The sequence below is a fragment of the Phodopus roborovskii genome, unplaced genomic scaffold (genome assembly GCF_943737965.1).
Source record: "Phodopus roborovskii unplaced genomic scaffold, PHOROB, whole genome shotgun sequence".
NCBI lineage: Eukaryota > Metazoa > Chordata > Mammalia > Rodentia > Cricetidae > Phodopus > Phodopus roborovskii.
The window spans coordinates 53,290,611-53,303,518 of NW_026126511.1; the positions used below are offsets into that span (position 1 = coordinate 53,290,611).

The window sequence follows — 12,908 nt, forward strand, 5'->3', positions numbered from 1 at the left end:
AAAACACAATGGTGTGTTTTGATAGAGACTAGCAGTGTTATATAAAACCTAATATCTAAAGATGCAAGGACTTGCTGGGATATGTTTTGGGGAAATATTTTTTTTCTCTTTTCCCTACAACTCGTGACACTTCAAACCTACTGAAATCAACTGGCAATGGGCAGAGAGTAGCTGGGGAAGTGTGTATATGCATTTTCTCACACTGGGCACCATAAGAAAGAGAGTGCCCAGTTACTCTCGGAGACCTAGAAGCTTTGCAGTGAAGAGAGAAAACAGGGATGCAGGCAGTTGCCAAGGAAGAAAAAATGATCTCCAAGGATGAGATGGGTCTCAAGGTTCCCGGTGTCCCCTTTGATCTTGGTGTCTTGTTTGACTTGGGGTTTCTTCCTCCATGAGAGAAATTTAATCCTTCTCATGGATGGCATTCCAGTAAGAAGACTGAAGGCCATCGAGACCATAGTTGCTGGGTCTGTTCTCCAGATTTCGGAAGCAGGAATGACAGAGAAAAGCCCATCAACACTTGCTGGCCCTTATATGCATGATTAAAATTACTCAGTGTTCCCAGATGCAGTATTTGGGGGTGATGTTCCCTGGGATTCCTCAATGTGTCTGGAAAGAACTCTTCAGGCTTAGTTTGAGGCTTGGACGAGTGGTGCTGCCTTCTCCATAGACTCCATGACAGGATCCCTTGGAGGGATCTTAAAATCCATCTGGAAATTAGCAATATAAGGAGACATCTCTGTGTCCATACAGTAAGTGTAATGTTTCTTTCACTGCAGACTATAATCCATTCAGGAAGCCATTGTATTCCTTCTCATTTCTATGCTACAGAGCACTCTCAAGAATATTCTTGTCTTGCCTCTTCTTGCTTTCCTTTCTTGAGATGAATTCTCAGAAGGATAATTGGTAGGAAAATATACTCACATATTTTAATACTTATAAATGTCTCTTACAACAAATTAATACTTTCAATTTTGGGACAAGGTGGAGGCCAAGCTGTGCCTTTGTTTCCTCTGCCTCAGACTTCACAGTGTGTCAGTATAATTGTCATGGCTTCCAAGAGCCACAAGCAGGGCCATAAGATGGAGCTCAGAGGCAAAAGGCTGTGGTCAGACGTGGGCTTGTCCAGACAGGCTGTATAGGTGCTCCTGACTGGGGACACTATCACAGAGGCCCTGCAGGCAGAGAAAGCAACTAAGTGGCCTGAGTTGATACTCGGATGGCAGGCTGGGACTAGGGTGCATCTGGGACAGGAGTTGCTCTGGGATCCCCCATCCTCCACCTCTGCAATCCCTGTGAGGTGGCGAGATGACAGTCTCAGCCCCTCTGCCCTTTTCGTCCTTCACACCTCACCTCGGCAACCCTCACCTCTGTGTGCCTCACCCCACTGTGCCCTTAGACTGTGTCTAAGCAAAACATGTCAATGAAATGCAAAGAAAACAGGGGGCAGCAGGACCCAGCCATGCTTTAACTCTGCTGCCTTAGCCCCACAGTTGCCCTGGGAAGCTGCCTTGCCAGTCATCAGCGGCTTCATGCTCCTGACTTTTGTTTACTTGAAACCGAATCATGAGGAGCCAGGATGCTCCAGTCCCCATTTCTGTTCAGAGCAAGTTGTTCCTGCCCCTGCTTGTGCCCCAAGTGTTTCCCTTGCCACAGTTAGCTGTGGCGCTCTGCCTCCCAGCCTCTGTGTTGCCAACCCAAACTGTCCTGGGCTTAGCCTGCTGGGAGCAAGGAAGTCCGGCAAACTCTGTGCTCTGTACCATCTGTCCCCTTCCCATCTTCTCCCTCTGTCCCACTCTAGCTGTCTTTGGCTTGTGGTGTTTAGGGTTGGTTTGTTGTGCTGCTGATGCTGTTGTTAGTTGAGGGAGGAGATATTGACACAGCATCTCACATAACCAGGCTGGCCCTTGGACTGATTCTCTTGAATCCATCACCACCGGCTCACTCTGCCTTCCTAACCTTGTCTTCTTAAGCCCAGCATATATATGGTCCCTTGCCTGGGGACATTAAGGCTGTAGGATCAGGAGTTGAAAGACCTGGGTTTCAGATCAGAGACCTATCTCAAGAAAAAAAAAAAAAGACAGAAAAATGGTAAAACACTACAAATAAAACCTAACAAAGACACTCTCCCATAACTACCATGCTTACCCATGACACCCCACATTTTCAACTCCCTGAAGTCAGGGTCTCTCTCCAACATGGACATCTTCCACTTCCAAATGTGGGGAAGCGATGACCTTTATTCTGGTCAGCTGAATAAAGGGAGCTCCAGGAAGCAGTTTATTCCACAACAAGGATGGCTGCAACATTTCTCTCTAGGGGAGTATTCTGTCCAGGAGTCCCAAGGCAGGGACAATAGCACAAGTCAAACTGAAAGAATGGAAGTGAGAGCCGGCAGAGACCAGACAGGGAGCCAATCTGTCTGTCCCCTGCCTGTCCCTGGATTTCATACTCTCCATTGTTTCCATGTTGTAGGCTTTCAACCTGCACACCCCACTGTTTGAAGGAGAACCTGTAATAAGATGTGACTTTTGTTTCTTGCAGGCAACTATGGTCCTGAGCTCTGCATACTTCTGGTTGGGATTGTTCCTGGTTCCAACTGCATGTTTGATTGAAGATGTGGTGTGGAGAGCGTAAGTAGTGAAGTCCTTCCCTCAGGCCTTGCACCTCCGCCCCTGTAGCTGCCTCTCACATGGGGGCCATGAGGATTAAGAAGAAGCAGGAATCCTGATACTTGCCAATGAAAGGGTTCTTTTTTGTTTGTTTGGTTGGTTGGTCGGTTGTTTGGTTGGTTTTTTTCTGTTTATTTGTTTGTTTTAAGTTTTAGCTTGTGCTTCATTTTGAGAGGAAAATGCAGCAGAAAGTGAGTACTGAGCAGATGTCACCTGACAGTCAGTGGAGCATTGCCTTGGGTGTGACTACAAGGCTGTTTCCAAACACCAATGCGTTTTATCATGCTTTGGAAACCGGACCAGACACTCATTTCACATCTTAAAGCTGATGCCAAGCAATCACAAATAGTGCCTGGCTGGGCTTGAAGCCCCGTGTACAGTAGAAAATCATATGCATGTCAGTCACTTCCATGACAAACGTGAAGGAAGCCTCATCCTTCTAACCAACTCACAGCAGGGATCCTGCCAATCAAACTCTTCTCAAGAGCTGACTTACAACTCTAAGAAAATCATATCACAAATATAAAATAATAATGCAGATTAAATGGGAATTGATTCAGACTTGCTTCCTGCTCCTATGTTTGAAATTTTATCATTCCTAAAATATAAAGGAAGTGCTTATGTCCCAAGATCCATTCCGGAGTAGCTGAGAGATGGCTCTCACGCCCATAGTATTGGCTTAGGTTTGAATGGGCCCAGTTCCTCCTAGAAATATGGCCAAGTTCCATGAAAACTGAGACTTCTAAGTTGGGCAAACCACAATTATTTCAGGGCCCTGAGGTAGCAAAATGAGATTTTTAACCCAAGCCTTCCAGAAAAAGACACTGGCTCTCATTTTTTTCTTCTCACCCCTCCCACACTTGGCAGGAATTGTCCTTGCCTGGCGGGGGATATCTTTTGAAAAAGTTTTCATTTGGCCATTATCTTGACAACTGATTGTGCTGATGCAGAGAGAGGGGAGGCAATAATTTTCCTAAAATGAATATTTTTTTATGTTTTTCTACTACTAAAATCCAAATAATTTTTACGTCTTAAAATGCATTCATTAACTAACTGTTTGTTTCATTTGCTACAACTATGTTCTGTTCATGGCATAATTGAATCCTTTGGGATGGTTATAGCCAGGAAAGGTATTTCCTTAACCTAATAGGTGCACTGTGAGGAAATATTCACTCCGTTACTTGTTCCTTGAGCCAGTAGGTCCAGTTTTGACACAACATGTTTATTCCCTAGATGAATTAGTACAGCTCTGCAAATAAGTTAGTTTTAGGGGCAAACTTCTTCTTGATTTGACTGTAGGTGATGGGAAGTAGTTATAGGCGCACAAATTCATCCCCAACTATCTTAATTCAGCTATCTTAAATTAATGTCATGAAAACAGAGTTTTATTGAGGTTCACTCCTTCTGCCAAGTGGGTCTTCAGCAAAAGTATCTTTGTTTCATTGCGAAGGCCCTGCCTCCTGTCTGCATAACCTTCTCCAATGCATTTCACGTACAAATCCTCTGTCACCGTGAAGCAAATGATCCCCTCCCTCCAGCAAGACTTGTCTCAGTTCTGTCTGAGGACATAGGCTATAAAATTAGCACCATTTACATTTTAATGATGATAAATCAGATGGTACTGCTTCCAGCTCCAGCATATGGAAAGAGTAAAAGTCACTTCCTCTCCAAGGAGCCTGCCAGCTGGGTTCCAGCCGGGACCAAAGCCCCACAGAGAAGTCTGAGGGGCCAGTGGGGAAGGCTACCCCTTGCCTGTTGTATTGTTGAGGCCCTGGCAGCTGCTGCCTGCTGCATGGCAGAGGTGGCAAGCACAGCTTCTCCTGAGAATGGCATTCTATCACCTGACAGAGCCAGAAGAGGCCCCACTGATTTGCATAACCACTTTCTGAAAGCATTTTGCTCTTGCATTATTGAGAGGAGCTAGAATCGTGTGTTAAATTAGCTGACATTTGGAAGTGCCCACAGTATACGTCCATTTGCAATATCTGTTTGATGTCTAACCTTCTGCCATCCCCACCCTGAAGAATGTATGTGGGCATTGTTCCACGGAGCATGGGGTCCATATCCTAGATGACATTATATTCTGAGCTGGAAACATTTGCCAAGGCAAGTAAATCTGGTGGCTCCTCCCAAGGAGAAAAAGCATGTGGTAGACTGATTGCCCCGGCAAAGCCACAAAACTCACAAAAAACAGTGATCTTTGCATCTGAACTGCAGTTATGCAAAATTTCAGAAATGTTCTCCATATTCCCATGCCCTACCATGTTCTACATCGGTGATTCTCAATCTGTGGGTCCTAACCCCTTTGGAGAACTCATATTATATATTTACATTATGATTCATAACAGTAGCAAAATTACAGTCATGAAGTAGCAATGAAATAATTTTATGGTTTGGGGTCACCACAGCATGAGGAACTGTACTAACGGGTTGCAGCATGAGGAAGGTTGAGAGCCAATGTGTCATACCCGCCCATCACTTGATCTCTGCTCTCTCTCTCTCTCAATACTTGTGCTAGCAAGTCTTTTCCCACTGAGGCATACTCCCAGCCCTTGCTTTTTCATTGTAGGTTTGGGATTTTTTTGTTTTTGTTTGTTTGTTTTTTGGTTTGGGTTGGGGTTTTTGAGATAAGTTCTTTCTGCATAGCACAGACTAGAACTGATGTCAAGATTCTCCTGCCTCGGTTTCATGAATGTTGGTACTGCAGGCACTGCTACCCCAGAACTGGTTGGCATGTCTTTGAAAACTTCATCACAGATCAGGCCTGACTTTTCAAGGGGACATCCATGAGCATCCAAGACAGTGAGGGACTCACTCCTAGGCACCTCTTATTTCCTTTGGCCAGCCCGCACTCCCATTCCACGACCTGGGCTACTAAGAGTACAAAGAGAGAAATGGAATGAGGTAATTCGCTTTTCCACAAGGTTTGGCAGGTTTCTGGACGAAGACCCATGTTGAGACTATCTTAAGTCAGATTTGGAACACCATAAAAAGCCTGCCCTATTACTTCTCAAATGCTTTATGAAGGCTCAAATGGTCCTATCGTTTATTAACGTAATTGACTGTATGTGACCCCTGGCTAATGAGGACTCTTGCTAGACTCATGGAGTGTAAATTATCCAGAACTAGTTTAATATCCGTTAGCCTGCATGCTCCCAAAATGCTCATCCATGACAGTGTGCTTAAGCAAGCTGCCAGGTATGGCTCTGCATCCAGGAGAAATTGGTTACTGTCACTCTCTATAAATGGCATATAGCTCAAGGCCACCAAACATGGAGGAACATGCTTTCTTTTATCAAACTATTCTCCAGTCTTTTTTACTAGGCATCACACAGTACGTTCCCCAGTTCCAGAATGACTTCATTTCCTTATAATTCCCGATAGGTAGTTAAATGGCAATAAAAGCAATTTCTGTGTACAAATGGGCCTTGATTGTTTTTTAACATCCTGACCAAACCCATTTCTCTTGAAGCACATTGTGCTTCTATTTTCATCCACAGTTGCGATTTGATGTTTCTGGTTGATTTACTGTTCTTGCATGCAAAAGAAGGAGCTCAGGTAGTAAGTTTTAGAAACAAAAAGATGAAAATTTCAAGATACCTACCCGAGCCGATTTTTCTTTAAAGTAGCTAAGGGGACATGAAAGCAGAGAAGGTTTGGGATCAAAGGGAAGTGGACTAGAGAAGGTAGTGGAGGGGCTGAAAATGATCATATATGTATACATATATATGTATACATATTATACACCCACACACATATATATATATACATACATACATATATATATATATATATATTCATATAGATGTGTGAAAATCTCACAGTTAAACTCACTCCTTTGTAAAACTAAAGCTAATTTTAAAAAAGTTCCTTAAAACCTAGAGATGCCTTTTCCTGGATCAGAAAGTTCACAGTGACTCATCTGTCAACCCCCAGATATCTCCATTCTATCCCTTCTGTAGTCACCTAGTGTCTTGAATGAGATGAAGGGACCTGGGCCACTGGAGGAAAGACACAGATGATCTGACTTCAGAGCTATGACCCAAACCCCAGCTCTCAGTGAGACTTGACTCCACACCAATAGCAAATGCTTATAGCTTTGTCTTGATAACTGGTCAGTGTGAAATCACTGATGCATGTGTTACAGGGAGACTCGGGATCACTTTTCTGCCTATTCCAGCCCTCAGTAGGTCATAGTACTTGAGGCAGTGGTTTTAAATTTCCAGCATCCTTTACTCAAGTGCTGCATGCCTCCCCAGGCTTACAACCCAGGGCTCTCAACAGTTACTGGGTTTCAAGCCTAGCTCATGGTGCTGCGTCCTCAGAGAAAACAGTTTCTGGGTTTGTGGAAGAGAGCAAGCCATTGCCCTCCCAAGGCAAGGATCACATGCTGAGTGTCACATTCTTTATTTTTGGCCTAGGCTTCAGGGTCCATTATTCTGCTCTCACTCCATGCCTATTTTTCCTATCTCAAGCCTTAACAACTTTGTCTCTCCTGGCCCAGAAGATAGCAATAGGGCTAGCATAGAAGTTGACTGTCCTATGCAGAAGGGAGGGCAATGTGTGGAAGCAAGCCCACCCCAGTGTAAAATGACTTTGAGCTGGGTGGAACATGACACTCTAGTTTATTATCAGCATGGCCCAAAAGACCAGGAACATTGAGCAATATTTGACAGCATACATTTTAATGTCCTTTCTCTCCCCTGAAAAATATTGTTCATTTTCTCATTTATTGTTTAGCTTAAAATCCCATGGTCCCCGCTCTGAACTTGGTATTTTATCAACACTGAGCTTCAGAACTCCGTTTGAAGTAGTTAAGGTATTATGTGTTAAAGCCTGTGTGGTTTTGGCTTGTTTATTCTATGGGGAAGGATGGCAGGCGCGTCTCCCATGTCTTCCTGCTAGTACTCCATTACAGATTAACATGAAATGCTGGTGACCCGGCTTTATCTGAGCAGGTCCACTGTCCCAGCAGAGGGATGCTGGGAGGAACAAACTCCAAATGTCCCCGGTCACCATTTTCACTTCTGAGCAGTCACACTCAGTTCTGGTTCCTATTCTGTCTGTGTTTGGTGCCGAACAAGCTCCTTGAACTTAGTTCATCAGCATGAAGCTGTCAAAGAGCTGTTCCTAAGAAAGATTAGCAACACTGCTCACTTACAATTGTCATGACCTTCTTTATGCAGTGTTTGCTTCCTTTATCTAGCCTCCTTCTTTCTTTTCCTTTTTGTTGGTGGTGGTAGTGACTGTGGTGATGCTGGTGGTGGTGATGGTGGTGGTGGTGCTGGTGGTGATAGTGCTGATGGTGGTGGTGGTGATGATGGTGGTGGTAGTGACTGTGGTGATGCTGGTGGTGGTGGTGATGGTGATAATGGTGGTGGTGGTGGTGGTGGTGATGGTAGTGCTGATGGTGGTGGTGGTGGTGATGGTGATAATGGTGGTGGTGGTGGTGATGGTGATGGTGATAATGGTGGTGGTGGTGGTGGTGGTGATGGTAGTGCTGATGGTGGTGGTGGTGGTGATGGTGATGGTGGTGCTGATGGTGGTGGTGGTGATGGTGATGGTGGTGCTGATGGTGGTGGCAGTGGTGGTGGTGGTGCTACGAATTGAGCCTTGGACCTTGTACACAGGGATAAGTGCTCTACCAGTGAGTTATATTCCCAGCCTATTTCTTGTTAAATGCCTTTTCTTCTCCTATGCATTTCCATCCAGAGAATCAATGTTAGTTTCATGTAGTTTTTGCTTAGTTTCAAATTTTAGAAAATTAACACATAGACATAAGATTTATTTAATGAGGAAATAGAATGGAGAGAGAGAAAGATATTTAATTATTAAGCGAGAGTAGTGGATGGGTAGCTCTGTGGAAGAGCTCTGGCCTTGCATGTACTGTGCCAGGGCTCAATTCCCACATAGCAAAAACAGAGGGATAGAATGTCTTGAAACCAGAAAGTGAGATCTTTAGGAGATACTGCCTTGGTGCTGACAATGTTGTTTTTAGTTGTACCAGGTTGTACACAGCCTAGTTGTGTACAGCACAGGAGTTGGATATATGAATTCAACAGATTATAGTTTAGCTTTCATTTTAGAGGAACCTGAGATTGACAGATTATTTGACCATGGCGAGCGATTTTGTTTAGCCAGGAAAAGGGAGCAGATAATTCCCCCACTACCCAAGAGGAACTGAGCCTCAGGCCAGATTTCCCATTGTGGCAGGAAACCAGCACTGGGTTGCCTGAGTAAGCCAGGGCCAGAGGAGGATGGGAAAGCTGCACTGGGTGTGTATGGACTCCAAACCTCAGACCAAGGTTTTGCACTGAGAACATGAACTCCAGTATCCTAAACCTCATCTCTGCTGAGGCAGTGGCTCTTTCCACAGTAAACAGGGAGACAAGAACTGCTAACCCCAGGCCCTGTGACCCAGCTTAGCAGAAAACAAGGAACCAGAGCCTGTGCAAAGAGAAAGGGTTAAACTACCTCAAGTACTTCATGCCTTGTAGTGAAAGCTCTAGGGACCAACATTTTGATCTTTGGGTTCCTCTTGTCCTTGGTCAGAATTGCCTGGTCCCCAGCGTTTATGGGGTATGATACATACAGTTCACAGTTCAGGTCTCCTCCAGGATACTCAGGATGCTCTGGGCTGGGGACCTGAAGCTCCTGTGATGTGCTCAGCTTGTCCAGAGACAGGGCACCTAAGGGGTGGTGAGGAGGGTGATAAGCAGTCTTCACAGCTGTGTCACGGTCACATGCCATCTTCTCTGTCTGTTTCTTCTGCTCTAGGGCCAAGCACACCTGCAAAAAGACGCTGCTGGAGGAGGTGCAGGAGCTGGAGACCAAGTCCCGAGTGATGGGGAAAGCAATGCTTCGAGACAGTAATGGAAAGAGGTGGGCTGCCCCCAGCATGTTCTCCTGTCCCCTGCCGTCTCGCATTTCTCCTCCTTGGCTAGTTTTCAAGGGGAGCATGGTGGGCTCAGTTTCAGGCGTTCTGATTACATTCTAGGAATGCAGTCATGATGAGCTTCACATTGCGTCTGAGTTTCTGGGTCACTGGGCCTGTCCCCAGGTAATAGTAGTGGTTTTGTTGGGTTTGGGATGTGGACAGAACAGTCTAGTGAATAACTGACAGCATAGCAATATTCTCTTGAAGGGGAGGAGATGGAATTTAAAGAGGATGCAAGAGCCAGGCCTTTTGTTTTCAGGCCCAATCATGTTACCCAGGGCTGAACAAGTAGAGGAGTAGTGGTTAGTGATGGAAAGCTTTAGCTGTCCATGAAAGTTTCATACTGTCTAATTCAGTAGACCTGAGGGGGTTTCCCCCTTCATTTATATTTTATGTGTATAGGTGTTTTGCCTGTATCTAATGTATGTCTGTGTACCACGTGTGTGCAGTATCTACAGAGGCCAGAAGAGAGGGTCAGATCCCTTGGGTCTAGAGTTACAGAGATGGTTGTAAGTCATTATCTGGGTACTAGGAATTGAACTACAGTCCTCTGTAAAAGGTCTTAGCCACTGACCCATCTCTCCTGTCCCCTGAATGGGGATATTTTTGATGAAATTATCATGACTTGGATCTGAGAAAGATTGAGAACACTCTTGGAATAAGTCTTAGGGTTTTTATTGTTGTGAAGAGACACCATGACCATGACAATTCTTATAAAGGAAAACATTTAATTGGGTGGCTTACAGTTCAGAGCTTCAGTCCATTATCATCATGGTGGGACATGGCAGTATGTAGGCATACTGGAGAAGTAGCTGAGAGTCCTACATTCTGATCCAGAGGCAACAGGAAGTGAACTGAGACACTGGGTAGTATCATGAACATAAGAGACTTCAAAGCCCACCCCCACAGTGACATACTTCTTACAACAAGGCCACACCTACTCCAACAAACCCACATCTCCCAATAGTGCCACTCTCTATGAGCTTATGGGGGCAATTCCACAGCATAGAAGCTGCCGCTTCACCTCCTTTGTAACCAAGCATCCAGCTGCTTGGCCCTACATTCACCAGGTGACTGCGAAGAGTCTGCCCTTCCTCCCATGAGTTCTCTAGTCAAGATAAATTTATCAGAAATCTGTATGGCTCTGGGCCAAGGATCATCTGTAGTGTAGAAAGACACCCATGTTTAATGCGGAAAATCTAGAAAATTCTGAGTGCTCTTCTCCTAAGGAGGAAATCTGTACTAGTGAAACAAAGACCTAGAAGTACTTCTAGAAATATTGTACTTGTTAGAACTGTCTTTTGCCAAGCGTTGGTGGTGCATGCCATTAATCCCAGCACTCAGGAGGCAGAAGCAGGTGGATCTCTGTGAGTTCTAGGCCAGCCTGGTCTACAGAGAAAGTTCCAGGACAGGCTCCAAAGCAATACAGAGAAACCCTGTCTCAAAAAACAAACAAACAAACAAAACAGAACTATCTTTTACAGCAATAGCATCAAAGATCCTTGGTTTGTAACCAAGGGGATTTGGTGTGGGACTGTAGCTCAGTCCAAAAAATGCTCGCGGGCAAGCATAGGGACCTGAGTTCAACACCAAACATGTAAAAAGCCAAGCATGGCAGCACTTGGAAGCCGATCAGAGCTGCAGAGATTTCTGGGTAAGATGATGGATTAGAAGCCTCATCACTGATACTCCATGAAAGAAGTCAGTATAACTGTACACAGTGAGTTCTTTACCCCATCACTGGAGGAGGTGGAGATGGGTGTATTCGTGAAGCCCCCTTAAGCTGACCTAGCCTAGTTAGAAACCAGTCTCCAAAAATTAAGGTAAGAGGAATGACACCCAGGGTTGTCCTCTGACCTACACATCACACACACACACACACACACACACACACACACACACACACACACCACATAATACATGCAAAGAATCTAGTATTTTAGAGGTTTTAGAAATATTGTTTCAAATAGCTATAGATATTTAAGGGAAGTTTTCAGAGTACATGGTTAGCATTTTAGTTTTGGTTTTGTTTATGGCTTACTTTTTAAAAATGTTTTAGATTTATTTACTTTATTTTGTTTATATGAATGTTTTGCCTGCATGTATGTATGTGTACCATGTGTGTGCCTACTGCTCTCTGGGGTCCATGGATCTCTTGGAACTGGAATTACAAATGGTTGTAATCTACCATGTGGGTGCTGGGGACTGAACCTGGGTCCTTTGTAAAAGCAACAAAGTGAGTGCATTAAGCATTGTGTTCTTATCTATAAACCAACAAAACAAAAATCACTGTCTTCCATAAGCTTAAAACTGGGAATAGGGACATAGCTCAATGGTAAAGTGCTTGCCTAGTCCATCCCCATCAGTTGAAGAAAAACAAAACCAGGTAAGTGCAACATTGTGACTAGGTGGCAGGGTTCTTTTATATGTCAAACACTTTAGCTGCAGGACTCAGTACCTATTAGATTGCCGATGACTTACACGTTCTTTGAGGACTGCAGTAGTGGGTGTGTGTCAGGCAGAGGTCACCCCTGGAAAGACATCAGTGGAGATGTGCTGGCACAGCTATCCCCTCACCCTAGTTTGCAGAGCCACAAGCACTTTGCAGAGATCTGGAGTATGGCTGAGCAGTTAACCATGTGCTCCTGAGCCACTGTGAGAGTGCAAAGTCTCAACTTTGTGCCTGGTCAGAGAGTCTTGTATGAGCGGAGTGTGAGCTGTGGGCAGTTAACCATCAAAACAGACGAGAGCTCCATCCTCCTTCATAAAAACATAGGATCTTTTTGTTTTGTTTTCTGCGCTGTACTAGGAAATGAATTCAGGGCCTTGCTTATGTTCCATCACTGAGCTACACAACAGAGAGGGGACAGAAACACAGTGTCATGCCATTAGGCGAAGCAGCCTGAGGAGGCTCAGGCTAAGCCTGGATTTGCAGCTTCAATTCAGAAAAAAAGAAATCTCAGGCTGAGCCAGTATGAAGCAGAATTGGAGATTTTTACTGAAGATATTTTGAGATAGGCCTGAGCACAAGGATTAGGAGAATAAGACACTCAGGAAGTCATCCCTATGGGTAGGTCTCTGCTTCTCAAAGGGGGGTGGGAGGAGATTAAGATACACTCAAGTTTAAGTATGGGCTCTTCAAGAGAGAGAGGCAATGGAGTGTCTTAGAATTACTCAGATATGACATTTTGGTGGCTCTGAAGTTCCATTTCAAAGGTTTTTAGGAACCCCCCCCCCCATTATTCTCTTGATAAGAGAAATTATAAGGTAGTCAGGGGTGCCTTGAGCTCATTTGTAAT

At 44.6% G+C, this 12,908-nt stretch overlaps 1 protein-coding gene across 3 annotated transcripts in view; it reads left to right on the forward strand.

Annotated features, from left to right (window-relative positions):
- The window catches only part of Atp8a2 (ATPase phospholipid transporting 8A2), a 515,396-nt gene that overhangs the window by 467,057 nt on the left and 35,431 nt on the right, over nucleotides 1-12,908 (forward strand). For all 3 annotated transcript variants that reach the window (XM_051195581.1, XM_051195585.1, XM_051195582.1), the window contains exons 34-35: nucleotides 2,545-2,633; nucleotides 9,450-9,554. In XM_051195581.1, the coding sequence (XP_051051538.1) occupies nucleotides 2,545-2,633; nucleotides 9,450-9,554 (194 nt within the window). The remainder of the gene's footprint in view (nucleotides 1-2,544; nucleotides 2,634-9,449; nucleotides 9,555-12,908) is intronic.